At 38.6% G+C, this 20,926-nt stretch overlaps 1 protein-coding gene across 1 annotated transcript in view; it reads right to left on the reverse strand.

Annotated features, from left to right (window-relative positions):
* Window positions 1-20,926, reverse strand: part of LOC104932996 (protein FAM19A5) — a 50,751-nt gene that overhangs the window by 5,060 nt on the left and 24,765 nt on the right. The window contains exon 3 of the mRNA XM_019267591.2: window positions 14,122-14,249. Within this exon, the coding sequence (XP_019123136.1) occupies window positions 14,122-14,249 (128 nt within the window). The remainder of the gene's footprint in view (window positions 1-14,121; window positions 14,250-20,926) is intronic.

Raw genomic sequence — 20,926 nt, forward strand, 5'->3', positions numbered from 1 at the left:
GCAGCAGCAGCAGTAGCGGTAGCAGTAGCAGTAGCAGCACCTCTGAGCTGCTCAACTCTGAATTATTCATGTCCATCCTGTTTGACTGCAGCTGGAATCCTAAAAGAGCCGGAGGAGTCAGACAAGGACGAGTTGGATTACACTGAGAACCATACATCACTCTGAAACAGCATCAACATCCAGACCGTCTCTAAACGCTCCGCTCACAGCTGATTAAACATGGAGGTGAAAGTGTGTTTGCAACACTTCAAATGTTTTCCTTAAACTCCTGCTGTCAGAGAGTCTTTGTAGGAGAAGGAGGTTCACATTTTCACTGCTGCTCAGGTCAGCCTCGTACCGAAGTGAAAACAACAAAATAAAAACTGCAGCCACATTCTGTATTCAATCCTACTCTGAAAAAGAGAATAAGTCAACCTTTTAGTCATCAGTATCCCACAATCTAGCATGTTGAGCACTTTTTCTTGATGCATTCAAATGATACAGGCTTAATTAAATAGTGAAAATGATCAGCACAGCTTAATCTTTCCAGTAATAACACTCTGTGTGATGTCCATTGAGGATAATTGTAAATGAGCTTGGAAATCATAAAATAGCCCCAAATGTTCCCCCATTATCATCATGTTTAGATGCTTCAGTATCAAAACTGTGATTGTTTCCATGGATACAGAGACAACTTTTCATGGTGCAGATTCAACAAAAAGATATTATAAACTAAAATAAAAGATTAAAAAAAAAACATATAGCAATAATGTACTTCTTGTTATCATCAGAAAAAAACATCTAGAGGATCCTTGAGCCTGTCCTATATCATGCAAAGTACCACTGACTTGCCAATTGGTGGAATTTGTGGGTAGCCTAGCATTTGAAAATCTAAAACATGTACTGATCTTGCCATGAAGCTGCAAATAAGAACAGAAACAGTCAAAGTTTCAGGAGGTTAAGAAGAACTTGCAGAGGATTTCTTATCACCTGGGATATTTAAGTGCATTAATCACTGAATATTTTAAAGTCTTAGCTAGGGTTAACTTTCAAAGTTACTATCAAAGTAACAATATGTATAAAAAATAATAGCCAACATGAATTTCTGAGTTCATAATTCAAAACCGTTTTTTTTGTGTGTGTCTAATAATTGTTGATAACCTGTCCCTCCATAGCAGAGTAGCAGATTATATGTGATATGTTGATATTTACTTTTACACCATAACTTTCACTGGATACTTAATCCAAACCCTGGAGGTCTGTAAAGTGGACCAGCTCCAATTATTGACCTGATACGGACGAAAGGTTGAAGTGATTTTCCTAAAAGTGACGTAACGCAGACCATTTCTCCACTGAGTGGAGTCGCCACTCGGTCGATCTTGTTGGGCTATAAATCACTCTCATGGTTAGTACAGTGCTGTGTTACATTGACATTTTCTTTCCCGTCACAGAAAAAAGTCTTCGAGAGTATAGGCGCCGGCTTGCAGAGAACTCATTATAGAATTAACACTAATTATGTAGAGCAGATAAAATCTGCAGCCGGTGACGTTTATCACTTTAAGGAAAAAGCGATGGTGTCAGCGTCGTCTGAAAATAAGGCGTTCTACCTGAATTATTTCTACAGCCTAATGAATTTGGATTTTTGCCATCCGGTAACCTGTCTTTCAGGACAAACCCTGCTGCTGACTGATGCAGGACATGGTTTGAAGTAAAGTAGGAGGAAAACACTCTGTATGATTTTCCTGCAACACTGTCCCTGAATGTTTACAGGGAGGTTTCACTCAAACTTAGAGAAAAAAAGGACGGCAGCTGTAATCTTCCCTTGCTCTAAAAAAACCCCCCGCAAAACAATATTCAGTCTGTGAATTTGCATCATGCTGTGGTCACAATCACCTTCTCTCCAAGGAGAATTGAATTTCTGTCTGATTAAGCTTCCTGTAATTTGTCCCTCTGTCTTTTTCTCCCGGAGTGCCCGAAAATAAATTCAAAGGATCCTTCATCATACAAACAAACTAACATACAGAAACATACAGACAGGTAAAGTCACACGCTGCTTTCAAGGACAGTCATGTTGTGATAAAGAAAATGTCCAGGTAAGCTGATGCAGAGAGACACAAATGAGTTCTGCTTTCTGCTGCGATGCCTGATTACACCTTTGCAACGCAAATGACACCCTCGTTCCACAGACTGTAATGATCGTGTATGAATGAGAAATGAGATGAAATGTTGAACGCTCGCAGCTGCTTCGAGCTGAAACGTTCAAAGAGATGAACAGCAGTGTGCAGGTTTTACCTCAACTCCCCCAAGGACACCCACCTACAAAAAATACACACACCTGAGGCTCCTCCATTACTGACTTGTGTAAATCAAACTCTCAGAACTTTAGTTTTTAAATTCTAGTGAAGACGTCTTTGTCGATATTTAGATTAGCCGGGAGGCAGAAGAAGCAGTACATCCAACATGGTGGCAGCCAGCATCGCATATTTTCGGCTTCAAAACAGCGCTTCGGAAACCTACAAGTGACGTCACTCAGGCTCTGTCCATTCTTTATACTGTCATTGTATAAACCAGAAAGAACTGATTTGCTAACAGAAGAAGCACATTTTGCTCAAAAACATCATCACCTTTTAAGCTGTTAAACAGTTGCTTATTTAGACATCCGTCACTGTCACTCATTTGGAGACGTGTTTGTGTCCTGTCCAGTATTCACTCAGTTTTAGCACTTTTTTGGTCTCTACCAACTCCTGAGAGAAATATCTAGCTCTTTAGTTGATAAATGCTTCACTATGCTAACTACTTAGTCTCTAATTGGATCTGTTTGAAAAGGTTTTGTTTCTTTTTACAGCTGCCTCCTACAAATGAAAACGATGCTATGAGAGCAGTGAGAGTGAACAGTAAAGGTGTGGGTCGGACGGATTAACAATTCATTACATATGCATGGTTTTTCTGGCTCCATAAGGCCAAGGTGAGAGGATAATTCAACAGAGGTAACTTTTTTTATATATTTTTTTTCTATGTTGCCATTTAATACATGATTATCATTAAATATCAATTATAGATGCTTTTTGAATTAAAATTTATTCTAGAAATTGTTTGACAAGAACTCCCCATAAAATAGCAAATTGTTATTTTTACACTTTTTATACAGACTAGATTGAGCCATGGTGGTTGTTTGACATGAACACAAGAAATCTGCAGCCAGAGGCACAAAGTGAAATGCATCATGATGCATTTAGAATAAAACATGAAATCAGTTTGGCTGGAAAAGTTAGTATGGAGGCCATGATGCAATGGGTCCCAGAGGCTCCCCCATCTCAGCACAAAAACAGCAACCAAACTCTGAGGTCAGGAAAATACTAGGAGTGTAAAAATGAACCAGAAAAAAAACAGGGGTCAAGCACAAGCACAAAAACGGTCAAAAACCAAGCTCTCCTCATAAAATGAACAGTGCCACATACTTTTTCCCCTCATTATTCTATAATGTTTCCATGAAATCCATAAACCTCTTCAAATGGAGTCAAAAAAATAAACTAAAATAAATTTACAATCAGATGCTGTTAGATTCCACATTAAGCCTGTTTACAATCAAACCCCACGACATATTAACAAAAACAAGAGTATTACAGTATCAACAACTGTACCATTATTTAGAACTAAATCATAATAAATAAATGGAAAGAAAATTTCTATAACATTTCAGAAGAAAGTAAAGGATACTTTACATGTCTTGAACTCCATCAGGTCTTCCTCCATTAAGGAAAGTGACATTACTGAACTGACTTTTTTCTGAGCTCTGAATCATCAGCTCCAGATCAGTAAAAACAACATAAAATCGGATATTAAAAACAACTGGACGTCGTCAGGTGATCTGACAGATCACAGCTTTAATCAGACAATCAAACACTTCCTGTTTCCTCCTCTGAATGGCTACTGATAAAGCCCGATGGCCCAATGGGATCAATTACAGGAAGCGGATTAGAGCGCAGCACCTGTCACGCACCGCTTGTTCCTTTCCCCCCAGTGGGAGAGAGCTTTCAATTCACAGCCAGATGTTTGGACACACAACCAAAGATTCATGGAAAATGGTTACTGAATGTGAGCACAAAATGAGATGAAGTAAGTGGACAACCAAACCATAGTGGCCTTTAAAACCTGGAAAAATAGACCAAGCTGTTTTTCCTGGTTTTAAATGCCCTTTAGTTTTAATTAAGGCAAATCCTAATGCGGCAGATATTTTAGATAACAGTCTTTACTTTGTGGTGTCAGTTTGAGGAAGGCCATCTTCTGTTTAAACGTAATAATGAACTGTCAGACAGTGTTTTAACAGCAACGCAAAAAATGCACATCACGACCACACAACAGTAATTTATACACACTTCATTAAATCCCGACTGTTGGTTAGTCTGTGCTTTATTAGCTCAAAAACAAGCTATCAAGCCTTGAATTGGTTTCTGTAATTGGAGAGAAATCTGATTTTCCAGCAGCACAATAACAACCTCTGACTCACTTTACTCTTAACATCTCTGCTGTGTGTGTTCTTCTGTTTGCTGGCTCAGTCTGACAGATTGATACAGTCTGAAAGCAGGTTTTTTTTGTCTGTGTATATCTGTAACTGGGTTTGTATTCACATGTTCACATTTTGCAGGACAAAAACTTCATTCTCTGAAGAAATTTGGACTAGTCAACAATATCTTTTTATGGATTTACATATTTATTTCATGTCTGTGCTGGGCAGAGCAGTCAGCAGCTAGTTAGCAGCTTAGCAGAGCCTGGAAATAGGGGAAAACAACTATCATGGCAAGTTGGGAGCCAGAGCCTTCAGCTATTGAGCTCCTCTTCTGTGGAACCAGCCCCCAGTTTGAGTTGTGGAGGCAGACACCGTCTTCAATTTTAAGAGTCATCTTAAGACGTTCCTTTTTGATAGAGCTTATAGTTAGTGCTGAGATGAGCTTTGAATCATCCCTTAGTTATGCTGCTATAGGCCTAGACTACTGGGAGACTTCCAGTGATGCACTGAGCTCTTTCCTTCCTTTCTCTCCATCTGTACTCATTCATGTCTCATTAATGCATGTTACTAACTAAACTTCTTCCCCAGAGTTTTTCTGCTTTCACATCTCGCAGGTTTCCACGGATTGCGGTTATGGAGTCCTGCCTGACGCTTACTGCAGATATTTTTATTATTATCATATTTATTACTACAATTAGTCATAATTCTACACATTTATATCCTATGTCATATATACATGTCACAATTTTTGTGCTCTGTGATCCGGCAGGTTTTCATGAATTGTGCTACACCTAGATCAGGGATTGTGTTTGCGCCTGCTGCCATGGTGCTGCTACGTAAATGCCTAATGCCTCCCTCTCTATATATTAAACCAGTCATGACAGATGGCTACCCACCATGAGCCTGGTTCTGCTCAAGGTTTCGGGCTTCATAAAGGTTTTTCCTTGCCACTGTTGCCAAGCTCTTGCTCATGGTAGGAATTGCTGGGTCTCTGTAAATAATGTAAGAGTACAGTCTAGACCTGAGATATCACGAGATAACTTCTGTTATGACTTGACGTTATAAAAATACAACTGTAATATATAATTTTTTCATTACACTTTTATTCACTTTTATTTTCTTGTAGAAAACAATATTTCTTAATTGCTTGTATATAGAAATACATGTTATGTTAACAGGTTGCCTGGTGACTCTAAATTGGTCGTAGATGTGAATGTAAGCGTGAATGGTTGTTTGTCTCTATGTGCCCTGTGATGAACTGGCGACTTGTCCAGGGTGTCCAGCCTCTTGGCCAATGTCAGCTTTGATAGGCTTCAGTCACCCTGATAAGGATAAGCGATTAAAGAAAACGGATGGATGGATGTTTTGCACAGGGATTTAAAGTTACAGAAAACATGACAAAAATATCACCTGTGACTTTTAGAATTTTTGTCATGGAAGTTCCAGTTGCCAAGAGGGTCAATGAATCAATAACGACTGTGTAGACAACATGTGGTGTAGATAGACTTTTTTGTGTTACAAGAAATCTTACAGCCATAAACTGTTAGTTTGATCTGAAATGAGCTTCGAACAAGAAACTAAATGAAAAGTTGTTTGTGCTGAACACTGACAAATCCTGAAAAACGTTCTGTAAATCTGACACCACTTGGGACAGGATTAACTACCACAGCAGAGTTCACGGAGTCATGATGTTTTCACCTGTTTTGACCAAGGTGCAGGTGAACAGACCTGCTGCAGAAATGCAAACAACACCAAAAAAATGACCAAAACAAGCTTTTATGTAGCAGTGCAGCAGAAATAGAGAGCGAGAAGGACGAAGCTACAGGTGTGCCCAAACAGCTGTAACAGATTTGTGTGGCTAACAAATTTATATCGCTGCCATTTCACAATTAATTAGTGAAAAACTCACCCATTGCTGAGCTTCACAAAATCCTAACAACAGAGTTCAGCTCCTCCAGAACTAAACTGAACAACATATTTAATTAACTCAACTCAACTTTGTTTATACAGTATAGCACCTTTCATCTAGATATGCACTCCCAAAGTGCTTCACATAGCAAAAGTGAAACAACACAGACCAACACATGAAAAATTAACAACAATAAATAATACTTTGCAGGACTAAAAATGACTGTAAATAATACAATAAAATGTTTTAAAAAAACGTGGAATAAAGAATAGAATAAAACAAAATAAACACCATTTGGCTGTAAAATGTAGAAACATTTGAGCCAAGATATGTAGATTTTACATGGTTGTTAGTTTTTCTACCAGGCTGTAAACATGTTTATTTCTGTTTGGACATTTTAATATGGGGACTTATGGAGAGTGATGTGTTCTGTAGTCAACCTCGAGTGGCAATTTGAGGAACTGCAGTTTTGGCACTTCTGGATAGGTTTCAATTTTCAGCCAACTTTGCCGCTTGGTTAGAACAAACTGAACCTTTCAAACAAACAGCTAAGAAACGGAAAGGAAAGAAAAAGGAAGACACTCTCAATATCTCGATATCAAACTCACTAGATCCTGTTTGATAACGATGATGATTTTGATGAAGATGATGAAGAAACACAAGATGTGTACCATTTTGTTTTTATCAAAGCCACAGAAAGTGCAGTTACAAACCAAACAACCAACCAGTGGCTGGCGTTATTAAAAGAACATTTGTGTCTGCAGCTCGTTAACGCAAACTCAATTATTATTCAGCAAACAATTGAATAACAGGAGAATGACATGAGAACCATATATCAGAGACTCTGAGAAGAACATGTTCTGGAGTGAGAAGAAATATTATAGGAACAGAGCTGATGAAATGAGCTTCATCGTTCTGTTAGTTACACATCAGTTTAAATCACATTACTGTTCTACAACAGCAAATACAACCTTTTGCACATGTGCGTGTGCGCGCGTGTGTGTTATCTGCTGTTTCCATGATAAACACTGCAGCTGGGAGTAAACTGGAAAGCAGACGGCCTTGTTTCCAACATAATTGCTTTATGATGAATTGCGGCTGATGATGAGAAACAATGAGCTCTGTTACTATTTATTTCACTTCCAAAGCAAAAAACAACCCAGAAGTCATCTCATTAATATTGCAAAGCTGCGGCTTCTTAAAATATTAAAGAGAGCTATGAACCCATTTTTGATATCCATCGAGGCCTATAGATATTTAAAACCCTCCTGAGATATTACAGTCCGGCTCTGAAACACACGGGTGAGCTTTCAGGTGAACGATCAACTGACAACAACTCAGGAAGCAGAGAGCATCGCTGAACAGAGCCCACAGAGGTGTCCTTTTAAACTATTTATTGTTTATTCAATCTACCTATTTAATCTATGATATACTATATATACTTAATTATTGTTAATTTAATTTCCTGCCCTGTGTAAAGCACTTACTCACCAAAACAGCTCTATCAATAAAGGTTTTTATTATTTCATGAATGACTACTATATTTGTATCCAATGGTTTCCTCATAGTGCAATGCAGTTAACACTAAAATGCAGAAATTAATTTTCAATCAAATCCTGACAAGAAGTCGGATTTCTATTCACCTGTGTTTATGCTTATTTTTAATTTGTCATCTTTTGCAGGCAAAGTTTTGTCATTGAAACGTTATATATTTATGTATCACATTGTTTGTGCTGTTCGTTGAGGTAGAAAGGACTTGGGACACTAGAAAGTGTGTTTGCCACACTCTCTAATCTTGGTCGAATGATAATAAGTTTCCTCGTTCAAGTCTATTTTCTACATTAAAGGACCAATGTGTAGGATTAAGTGGCATCTAGTAGTGGTGTAGATGCGGACTGCCACCCCCCTGTTTCACCCTCTCCTTCCTAGTGTGAAGGAGAAACCATGGTGCTAAACCAGTGTTTAGTTTGTCTGTGCAGGGTTACTGTAGAAACAGCATTTCCTAAGAGGACCTGGAGGACACCATGGGTCCTCTTCCACGGAAAACCTATTTATGCACATTATACTCCATTTCTTCAAGTATTCTATGAATAGAGCCCTCTAACTCTGACACACTGGACCTTTAAGCCAGGACAACATTTTTTTTTTCTTTAACCTCTTTTTAAGGTTCTGCTGGTGCCTAAAAATAAAAAGTTGACTAATGCTGTAGTCACTAAAAGTGGACATTGTACTGCAAGATCAGACATTCTGCAGGTATTTTGCGGTTTGTTGTACATAAATGTGTTTTTTAGGAGACAGGGTTTCCACAAACAGAGTAAACAGCAATTTTGATGCAGCCTGGTTTTGTTTGTCCAAAGCTCAACATCGTCTGTGTCTCACAGTGTGATTTAGACCCATCAATCAAAGATTTCTACATGTTTCTGTCATGACCGAACAGAATCACAGTGTAAAGAGGGTGTTAGAGAGCCTTGTGATCTTCTTACTGTATGTTCTTACATGAATCCAAATGTTAAGTGTTGTGAATACTGTCTTTCATCAGCAGGCAGCTGCATCTTTTAGAAAGAGTCTCAATCCATCTGTAGAGACATCAGACAGTGTAATTTTTTTTCCTCCCCCAGACTCATTATATATCACCAATTAAATCCTACATTTTATGTACATCCCTGTAAGCGTGTAGACCTTCTCAGGCTAATTGAACGTCATTTGTTCCTCAGATCTTGCTTTCTGAGTTTTAATGAACACTGATTCCTCTCCCCATGTAAACAGTAGAGTTTCATGTTGGTCCACCCACTCACGGTTGTGTCTCTTTAATTTAATTTGCCTCACAGCGAGGCAATCAGATATGCTGTCCTTCATTAGCAGAGGAGCCCGTTTGTGTGAAGCTCCTTTTACAAAAAAAGATATTTTCTCGTCTATGTGTTCAAGCTGCAGGCGGCAGAAGCAACAACACACCGACATCTTTTAACCAAATGAAGACAGGAGATGAGAGAGTGTTGCTGTGTGTGCGACACCGGGAGACGTTGATCTGCAGCTTTGAGTTACGGTCCAGATCGTAGAGAAACCTAAAACCATCATCCATTCAAGACATCAGGCATGTTTTAGAATTATATAGACTTTCAATTGTCTTAATATCATCAGTTATTTAAGATGATTAATTATGTATTTTAAAAAGGGATTTTAGAGGATTTATTTATGGGTGCATCCATGGCGGCTCTGTTAATTAAAGCCTAAATTATTAAAACATGAAAATGCATAGTAGCTCTATCATATAACCCCAAACTGATAACCTTTAATTGCTCCCATTACTGTTACTTAAACATCTGGTTATTATTAGATAAAAAGCCACACTACATCTTCTTCGATTCGTGATTGTAAAACATCTTGAAAACTTTCAAGATGGCAAATCCTTTTTATAGGGTGCAATATAGGAATGCACATAACACGACATAAAATATTTAAAAATGGAGGTATAGGAACCAGTTAAAAAGCAATCAAATTATTTTATTTTTCAGTTAAAGAGAAGCAAATTTCCCCAACGTGAATCTGATTTCGGACGTCCTACAGTGTTGCAGGAGTGTCTGTGTGTCCTCAGGAGGCCGAGAGGCGACGCACCAACAATCTAACTCTGAATTTCAATGACGCAGGCAGCTCCTTGCTCTGCTGTCCATCTTTAAAACAACAAGTTTCCAACGGAGGAGAAAGTCTCAGCTAGCGCAGAGAGAGGAGGGAGGTTTGTAAGCGTCCTGGCGTGTGAAAGTCAGCGGCAGCTTGACAGACTTCATTATTCAGAGAGTGGGCCGACTCGTCTCAAACCAACCAACTAGAACACAGGAAAGAGAAAGTGAGTGGAAGTTTGGTGTGTCGATGCAGGACACTGCTTTCAGACACTCAGAGGAACCTCTGACATGCAGAAAGAAGGTTACACCCGTCTTCCTGCAGTAATCTGGTTTCTTTTTGTAAACTAAGACCTGGAATCTGTTCTCCTGAAGAAAATTCATTTTTTGGCCATGCTCATGTTCTAATCAGAGTTTTACATGTGAGCATGTGCAGGACACAGACTGTGCTGCAAATAACAAAATCTGTTATCAATGTATCAATCAATTATCTTTTTGATTCATAAATGAATTGTTTAATCTATAAAATGTCTGCAAATGGTAAAACATCCCACAGTCCAAGGTGACATCTTTAAGTTTTGTTCAACCAACAGTCCAAAAAGTAATTCAGTTATTCAAAGTTATTCAGCGACAAAGTGTAGCAGCCACTAATTAAAGAAGATTACCCTCTGCCGCTTGTTAAACCAACAAACTCAATTAATAGCAAACAAACAAACTAACAGCAGGAGAATGACAAGAACCAGACATCATCAGAGAGAGAACAGTCAGACTCAGTCCTCATTTGGACAGATTGCAATTAAATTTAGTTCAAATAAAGAAATAAAGAAATAATTAATATAAGAATTGTTGGCAAATATATTATGATGACACTTGGGACATGAGGATGATAAAGTGGTGAGAATATAAAGGCTCTCAGTGGACTGTTTCAGCTGATGAAGGATAAAAGATAGGTGCACTAGATAGATATTAACTGGTTTTGTTACAATTATATGTGACATGTTTATTTAGATTTAATCTGTTTTTTATATATCAGATATGAAGAAACAGAGGCTAGTTTTGGTTCGCTTTGTCTTCAGGATTTTTGTTCATTGTTTTGTTGATGCAGGAAGTGTAAATGATGTAGATCATATTTATGATGAATGAATGATTTGCTTGAGCAATCATTTTTTAAAGTTAAGAAAAAAAAAGAAAATCTTGACTCAAGCTCCGCTCACATGACCAAACATCCATGGGTAATGTCAACCAAGAAACTGTGACATGTGGTTGAAAGATCTGGAGGAACTGAGTCAGAGGACAACGAGTCTCAGGTTTTTTTGATGAACGGATTAACACGCAATCTAACAACACTACAAACTAACAGAAAACAGGTTCAGTATTTAGCATTTGTAATCAGCATATAAATGTTTATAACACACTATAATGTAGTTAGACACAGATAAAAGTGTTTATTAATGTATTTGTTAATAACTGTTATAGTCCTGTGAGGCATCCACACACGGAGGCTGCTGTTTAAACAGATAGTCAATGACTTTATAACATTACTTACGTTATAATTGCTGATAAATACTATTATTATTGTGGTTGTAATGTTTGCATGCTGAGAAAATATTTCTGTGTATCCACTGTGTGTCTACTTTTTTACCTTTCTGCAAACTATTTTTTCTGGAAATAATAATAATAAACTCTGTCGTCTCAGCAGGATTATAATGTAGCGCTCTCAGTTGATGTAAGCGATTAGATTTCTAATAGTATGTATTACCTGATATGACTGAATTTAGTCTTTTAATCATCTAATTAATAGCAGTGATACCTCCTGCCTGTGGGCACCACTGAGGCTCGAGCTGGTTCAAAATCTGAAGTCAGTTTCTGAGGGGACCTTTTGAACCCACATGGGTGAGAAAAGTGCTCAGAAAAGAAGTCTGCAGCTCCTCTACAACTGAGGGACCTGAATCCACTGATGAGGACTTGAAAGCTTCAGAAAAAGCTAGTGGACTGACAAAGACTTTTATGCTCCATTCAAAATGTGAATGGTGAAAACAGACAAAGTAGATAAACCATGACAGTACAGGTTACAGGTGAGCTTTCATCAGAGTGCAGGTGAACAGAAGTTTTCTGCAGAAGCACAAAGTGAAACAGAAACTAGAACAGCTGGAGCTTTCTGAATGTTTTCATTAGACAGTAATGACGCTGCAAATGAGTGAAATGCACATAATCGACCTCATCAGACTCGCAGTTTTCAGCTACAGCAGAAAATGACAGAGATCTGAAAGAAGATGACGAGCTGCGTTTAAATAAATCTACAAATCTTAAATGAGGTTTGGTTGATGTGATATCTGCTGCATGAAGAGGCTCTTGAAACAACTCCTGTTAATCAGCCGCTGTGAAGAGTGGCAGATGGTGAACAGAGCGCTCATGGGTAGCAATTATTCAATCAACACACACACACACACACGCACGGGCTGTCATTTTAATAAGGGCCAGCAGCATCCTCGTTAGAAGATGTTATTATGCTATTAGCAGCTGATGTTAAAATTAGATCTTTGATTGAAATTAAAACACAAAGAGAGGGAGAGAAAGATGTGAGGACAGAAGGACAGAAGGAAAGGAAAGAATGAAGGGCACTAAGCTCTAAGGAAGCATTTGCAGCATGTCTGTAGCAGTGATGTGGACAGGTGAATGATGAATATAAATCCAACAGTGTCTGCACACCTGCCTTCTTCACAGTGACACAGCATCAATTTGACTATATAAAATATATACTAATATCAAACTTTTTTACATTTTTATCTCCTTTCATCTTCTCAATCATTCTTCTTGTTCAAACCTGATTTCTTATCAGTGTATTTCCACTGTATCTGATCTTTTAATGGATCTTTCAAACTCATTCCAACAAGTAAAATCCTAATCTCGATGTTCACATCATGCAATCTGAATGTCGTTTTGAGACACAATTGAGAAAAAAAAACTCTAACTCTTTAACCCCCAAATATGCTTCCACGTGTGTAAATATGCTACGTAGTTTTTTTGTCTGTTTTCACCACTGGCAGTTTGCACAGGGTGTTTTATTTTGAAAATCGGCCACATTCTCTATGCTGTTTCTGTGTCTGGCTTCTGGCCAGGTCGAGTTGCTCTGTGGAAATTGACGTGGGCCGCTCGCTGCGTCTGTCAACAATAGAACAGCTGTGTATTCACAGCGGAGCCGAGCAGAGGCCGCATCTGGCACACTTTTGTAACAGACCGTGCCAGAGCTGGTGAGGTTTGAAACAGTATTGTTGTGAAAAGAAAAAGGAAAGTTTGATCTCCTTGATCTCGTCCCGTATCTCGACATGTTCATACATGGTTGCTGCTGACGTGGAAATATTTTTGGCTAATGTCTAGATAATAACCCTTGATACGCAAGTTTTATGTTTCTGCCTCAAAACATTCTTATAGAAAAATTTGTTCATTTTGAGCTCACACACTTCCTGTTAAAAAGCCTTGAGGACAAACTTCTCCTACGTGGAAAAACAATGGGTACAACTCTCACAAATGTTTCAAAAAAGCGCTAGACATGACCCTGTTTTTGTTGAATATACTGCCATGTCAGTGTTAGTAATAGCAGTAAAGGAAGTTTGAAGTTAGGTCAGTTATAGCTTTTGATGATAAAACAGATTTGCCATCCTTCTGACAGGATTTGTAATTTTAATTTACTACGTAATGTTTTGTTACGCTCTTATTAGTTGTAGGTCTATCCAATCGACATTTTGGTCTGCACCTGTTGATAACGCCTGAGCTGAGAGGTTTCAGTAATAATTCACATTTGCAAATTGATCTGGAGATGCCAGGCTAGGACACCACAAACTCTAGATTCAACAAACGACATCACATTTACTCAAAATCTTTTTTAAATTGGGCACAAATTCAACATTTGCCCTGTAAGTATTTTAATATTAGTATTACTCATATTTTACAGGCTCTTACTACCATCTAGAGTCCTTTCATACTTTAAATGGTGAAACATAATATTTGGTTCCAGCAAAAGGAAAATGAAATGTCTCTGAAGTCTGAATTACTCCTTTAATGCGAATAAACAGGTCCAGGTTCCGTCTGGACTAGTTTGGCTCTGTTCTCACCGTGGTGGTCTTGACTCGGCCTCCTGGTTGCGTGCAGGTCCAGCCCGACTGATTGACCAGGAGATTACAACCTTCATCGTCCAAACACGGAGTCATCTCACACCACTGTCGACTCCAGACAATACGAACTGTTGTGAAAGAGAAAGAGGAAGAAGAGACAGATTTGTTTATTTGTTTCATCTTCAGTTTTAGCTTGAGCATTTATTGACTCACTGTTGTGTCCAGTTCTTCCTGAGTGTGTTCCAACTTTGTCTTTAATGTCGTGTAATGCCATTTTAGATTGTAAACAACATAGACGTAATAAACAACCACTTCTTATATAAAGGACTAATTAAAGCTGCTGCACAGACTGAGATGGCACTCTGTGTTTGTGTTTGAGCACCTATTTTACATACTCCAAAGCAATTACGCAGTTCTCAGGTTGCCATTAAACCGCTGCACGTCAGAGCAGCTAATTTCTTGAGTGTTTTCAACCACTATGTCTCTTCCTTAGCGTACACGTGTGAGTTTTGTTTTAAAATAGATTAAAAGGCCGTCTTTCAGCAGACAAACGGCTGATTTGTTTCCTCCTCATCTCTCGCTGTTCTTACTCTCTTATAATCGCCTGTTTTCATACTTTGATGTTTACAGTATGTTATGTTTGTGATAATTACTGCCCTGTGTGATTCAAACCAACGTACAGAGTCTCATAATTTATGAATCTCAGAAAACTTAGATGAGAGTACAGAGTACACAAATACAGAGTGAAGAGGAGGCAGAAGATAATATGACAAAGTGTACTGTACTGTAAGGCCACTGTTTGGAAAAAGAAATATTTTGAGAAAATGGTTGGAATATTAAGGGCACAGAACCTTCCCTGGGGCCTTTCTGTGTGCATGTATGTTCTTCTTCTGGCTTCCTCCTTCAGTCCAAAGACTGGTGACTCTAAATTGTCCTTAGGTGTGAATGTGAGTGTGAATGGTTGTTTGTCTCTATGTGCCCTGGGATGAGCTGGCGACTTGTCCACGGTGTACCCCGCCTCTCGCTCCTAAGTCAGCCCAGCCCCACTGTGACCCTGATGACGATAAGTGGTCACAGATAATGCATGGATGGTTGTAATATTATGACGAGAAGTGTTTTTTCCCAGAAAATTGAGATTATGACTTTGCATATAGTTAATGAATTGCTTGTAGGAAAGGTCTTAGTATTCTTGAATTAATTAAGTTAATAATATAAGAATTAAGTTAAATATTTTGATTTTGAATTAGAAAATAGTTTTAAAAAAATGTTTTTCAAAACAAATTACAAACTTCTTAACTTGGTAAATTAAACTGTCAGTGTATGACTTTTTTCTCTATTACAATTTTATTTACCCCCTTTCTTCAAAATGTTTTGTTTTTTCTCAAAATATTACATCTTTACTGTCTGATCCTCCCCTTCATCACGATCCAGCTATTTATAAAGAATTAGGACATTCTCACAATTACCACATTTGCATATTGTGGTTCCCTGATTGGCCCACAGAGAGAGAGAGGAGGGGGTGATGAAGAGGAGGAGGAGTGTGTTCAGTTATGGAGACAGAGTCTAACTGAGCAGCAATCAGCTAACAAGAAAAAAAGAGAATCGTAGGATGTTTGGAGTCTGATATCCTGACTTCGTCTCCAGGTGTAAACTGACCATGACTTCACCCATTGGTTGGTGGACCATTTGGAAAGTTCAAGTCTGACATTGTAACTATTGCCTATCTCTTTTTTGGAGCCAGAAGTGACCATATTTGGACGACAGCGTGGAGCTATACTGAAAGTTTGACTGGCTTTCAGGTATAAAACTGGTGGATGTTCCCTATGAATAAAGGATTCTGGTCTAGATATCACATCTCCAGATAATCAACATTACGACAGTCAGTACTGCTCAGAGGTAACAGTGATGGAGCAGATGTCTTTGTGACTCTTGGTCATAATTTGACAAACAATAAAATAAAGAATATACTGCTCGTTTTTTATAGAAACAAACATCTGTCAGCAGTATTTGCATCTTATTAAACATGGCTTCCTTATGGAGAGGAAAGGCATCATATCACATCATAAATCAGATTTAGTAACTTGTTATAAAATATCCAACATGTGCATATTTTGATCTAACATTAACATCACATGATGTGCTGCAACACAGTGTAGCACAATGTCGTATGGCATAGCACGTCAGTCCAACGCAAGGTAATGAAACTAATGCAATGTGTAGGATGACATAACGTTATGTAATGCAATGCAACATTGCGTGACATGATGTAACACACTGCAAGGTAACGCAACAAAATGCAACAGAGTACATCGCAGAGTAACATAACATAATGTAACATAAACCAACACAGCGCAGGAAAGCACAACATAACGTCACACAACGTAGCACAACATGTGATATTATAATGTAAACAAAATGAAAAAATGTTTGTTTTTTGCCCATAGAAGTTGTCGACGGTTGAAAGCCACACAAACATTCTGTCAAGTCAGTCAGTCAATGTCTTCAGCTGCTCCTGTGTCAAACCTCTCTCTTTCTGTCATCTAATTTGAAAATTAATTCTTCACTCAGAGGGATTTCCTCCTGTTTGGGTGACACTTTACTGACCCAATCATTGCCGCCGCTTCAGCCTCGCTCTCATTCCCGGCACTAAATTACACTCTGTGAGCCCAGCCCGAGGAAAAATGAAGAAAATGAAAGTCTGTACAGGCCTGTAATAGCCTACATAACTAGGTAATCAGTTCTCCCTTTGGAGCAGAAGAGCAGTGGTGTGATTGTGATAGCCTGTTAGCCCCCAATTATCAAACCAATTTCCTATTGAACAGCAGCTCCTCTCAGCCATGATACTTAATTAAATTCTCACAATGCTCACAACTCCATCAAGAGAGAGAAGGAGCCTGTGGAAATATTACTACTTGTAAAGTACAATTTTGTTTTAGACTTTAGCTTTTGGTTAAGACTCACAATTTCAAATGTTCAAAGAAAAACATTGTAATATGTAATAAATCTTGTTCTTTGTCTTCTCCATAGACGGATAACAAGAAAGATACTGGTTTCTAAAAGGGACCACTAAACTAACTTTACAACCTGTTAGCATTAGACACAAGATGGCCGGCACTAAACCCGAGGAATCTGGGGGAAACTTATTTATAGAGCAGGTGTAGAAATTCAGACATAGTTGAGTGGTTAGTTTCATATGAGGGGTGGAAGGAGTCATTTAAAGATGATTTTTCTAAAATAGTCTTGATATGATGAGAACACAGCCGTGTTTCATCATTTCCCTATCTTACATTCATCATCCATAATTCAGAACATAAAATGACCATGATGAAAATGTTTTCCAAATTAATAGTGGAAGTGATGAAATGTATGTGAACTGAAAAATAAAGTGATTCCATTTTTACCCTCCTCTTTTCTTATTCACATGCATTTTCATCACCTCCTGCTGTTTGTTACTTCCATCCGTCATAGCGTTAGAGCTATTTGTTGACCAATAAGTTCTGTGCACAGTGACTGTAAGTAGCATCTCGGAAGTCCTGCACTTTTTTGGGGGGTTGCCAGTTGTTAATAATCTGGCTATTGTCCCCCCCCTGCCCAGTCCGTCTCAGTGCTGTCATCCTCAGGTTTGGCTAGTATGGAAAACATTTCACCCCCTCTCTGTGGCTCTGTGGCGCAACTCAGATTCCCCCTGAGGTGCAATGAAAAGAGCACAGCGGCAGGAAGCAGCAGCATCCTGTTTGTTTCTGAGAGGACCGAGTGTAATCACAGCTCCTCCAAGTCTTCTGCTGAGAACGAGGATGAAAGCAGACAGGGGCCTCCACGTTTGTTGATTTGTCTCTTTCCTCCATCATCTCAGGATGCCTCCACTGAGTGTGCACGCCACACGCTTCCCTCCATAACACCTCCATTACCTCAGCAGTGTCTGAGCGTTTTATCAGACCCCTCACAGTGAGGCTGTAAATGCTGCTGCTTCCTGAAATCAGCGAGAAATGTTCAGACTGAACACATCAACTCAAAGAAAACAACAGAACAAAAATGTCCAACCAGTTCAGAGTTGTACATTACAGTAACTCAAGGTCACAACATGAGTAGCTGCGTTTCAGTCCAAATGTATTGAAAATTTTAAAATAATTTCAGGTAATGCAGCAAAAAAAAAAAAAAGCAAATGATGTTATGCAAGTATTAGGAGCTGTTCCACAAGAAAAGCAGTAGGTGACACCAATCCTCCAGTCGAAAAACCAGAAGAAGAGGGTGCATCAAGGTGATGCCATGAATTGATTGTGTTTGTGTCATGTATTAATGTGAGGAAAGTTCCAGATCAGGCCAGATCTGTGTGGAGCGATCATGGACATATTTTGGAGCGATGAGGAGACTGTTGGAGTGCAACCAGGTGATCAGTCAATTGACTTAAATATTTGTTACAGTACATCAGAACTTATTTCAAAGTTTTTCCGTCTCCTCTTAAGAGCATCGACTCTTTTTCAAAACAGTCAAAAAAACTGTATGTATGCATAAGTTTGTTCTTTTTCTCCAAATTTCAAACCTTTTCTGATATGATACTTCAAAATGCATCAAAAGATGTTCATGGAAACACGCCTGGTGACAATTTAACATAAACTGCAGGTGTATCATCCATTTTCTATAACCTAACCTAACTTATCCTTACCCCAGCTGACATTAGGTTAGAGTTCATGCCAGTTCATCACAGGGCTGACATCAAGAAACATCAACAGATTTTTCTTGTTATTTTATGTCTAAAGTGACTTACTGTACTGCTATCTGATCATTTACATTAGGTACTATTCATTTTAATTCATGTTTATTTATTTTATATTAAATGAGCGTATCCTGATACGTATATTGATTCTATTTTCACTGATTGTGTGCCACCGTTTTTAGTGATCCCATCTGGTCAGGATCCCTGTCTTGCTCGAGGTCACTTTAACATGTGGACAGGATGAGCCAGGGATTGAACCAGCGACCAAACAATTACACCCAACCCTCCCATCTGATCTACCGCAGTCCCTAGTGGTTTTAGTTGAGTTCAGTTTCAGGGGGAATCAGTGTGTTTTCAGCTGTTAAATATAGAAAACAGTCAGAAACAGAAAGCAGGCTTCCACATTAACAAACAGTGTTGTGGATTAATCTCAGGTATCAGTGAACACCTGAACACCTGCAAGCGCTGCATCACGCCACTGATTAATGAACGGCCGCAACGCAGATCCATCCGCCGCCGCCGCTCAGCGCAGTTCATTTATCCGAAAAGAGAGGAGGCCATTTTGTAATCGCTTCATTCATCAAAGACGGCGTCCAGAAGGAGGGATGGTGCTTTGTCCCCTGAGGACGAGTGGAACGAAGACGAAAAGAACGAGGAACAAACGAAAAGGAAACGAGGCGAAGAACAAACAGATGGAAGAAGATAAAAAAAAAATAAAAAGTGTGCTTAAGTATGAACAGGAAGTGGGCACGGAAGCCATTATTCCTCTTTTAAAGAATGGACAGAGAGAGTTTGATGAGCCGCAGAGAGAACGTTCTTTTCTTATTTCTCCTTTTGTTTCTTCATGATTTGCTTACTCTCCTTTTCTTTTTGCTTTGTTCCTTTTTAGCTTAGACCTTTTTTATTGTTGCTGTTCTCGTTTATCCTTCTTTACTTTTCCTTTCCCAAGAGTCTGTTTCGCTTCATTTTCTGCAGCACAGTGATTTCCACAAAAAAAGATGTTTTCCCTTAAATATGAGATATAAATTTCATAATACCACAGAGCTTTCATAGGATCTCAATTACAAGATACGTATATGAAAATTACGAGGTTATGTGATGTGTTGTAATAACAATAATTCAATATTTTTCTCTGTTATAAAAGATTTTACTATCACAAAATAAAAGTTATGTAATTATATGACTCAGATCATCATAAAGGTTTTATACAGCCTATCATTAATGAAGATAAATTTCTTTGGTGAGAAATATTTAATGCTTCTGTAACATTCTTTTACCTCTTTGCTTTCTTCACATTCATTTAGTTGCTTTCCTTCTTTCATATTTATTTTTTTCTCTTTTGTCTTTAGGTCTGAGGTCAGAGATCGGTCAGAGGTTTGAATTTCTCTCAAACTCCGGGAACCACTCGGAACGCCTCAGAGTCTGAACACACCACCTCTCTGCATTTTTCAGTTTATCTCCGCCTGATGAGAAACAAAAAGGTCTCATCTGTTTGCAACCAGAGTTAACAGGACATTTCCATCCGGATAAAATGAATGTGTTTCTCTCTGGATGATAATTTCTCTCTGTGTGACTTCCTATGATGCATGCTGGGATTATACCACGCAGAGCGGGACCTCCACACAGGAACCAGGACTTGTGGTTAAAGGGTACTGATGCATTCTGGGCTTTGAAATGTAAGATGGCAGACAAGTAGTGACTGCAGCTCTGCTGGTGAATTTCAACAGCAGAACACCAAAAAGCAGAGCGAGCAGCCACCTCTGATACAAACTGACACAAATACCAACATGCAGCACTCTTCAGCAGCAGAAAGGTCACAGACATCCAAACGCAGGTCTGAGTATTATTTGAGACTTTTTGAATGCTGTCTGCACTTTAGCTTCCACCACACACTCTAAAAATACCTGAAAAACTGTTTTTTTTTGTTTGTTTGTTTGCTTGTTTTTTTCCAAAATAAAAGTTTTTAGGTTGGTAAAGTAAGACAGAACTTTCTGTGCTTGCCTAATAAACTCAGTGAATATATATAACATTAAATAAACTGCCCGACAGTATATAAATCAGTTAAAATTAGCTTTCCATTGACCAACTACA

The sequence above is a fragment of the Larimichthys crocea genome, chromosome XXI, assembly GCF_000972845.2.
Source record: "Larimichthys crocea isolate SSNF chromosome XXI, L_crocea_2.0, whole genome shotgun sequence".
NCBI classification, from domain to species: Eukaryota; Metazoa; Chordata; class Actinopteri; family Sciaenidae; genus Larimichthys; species Larimichthys crocea.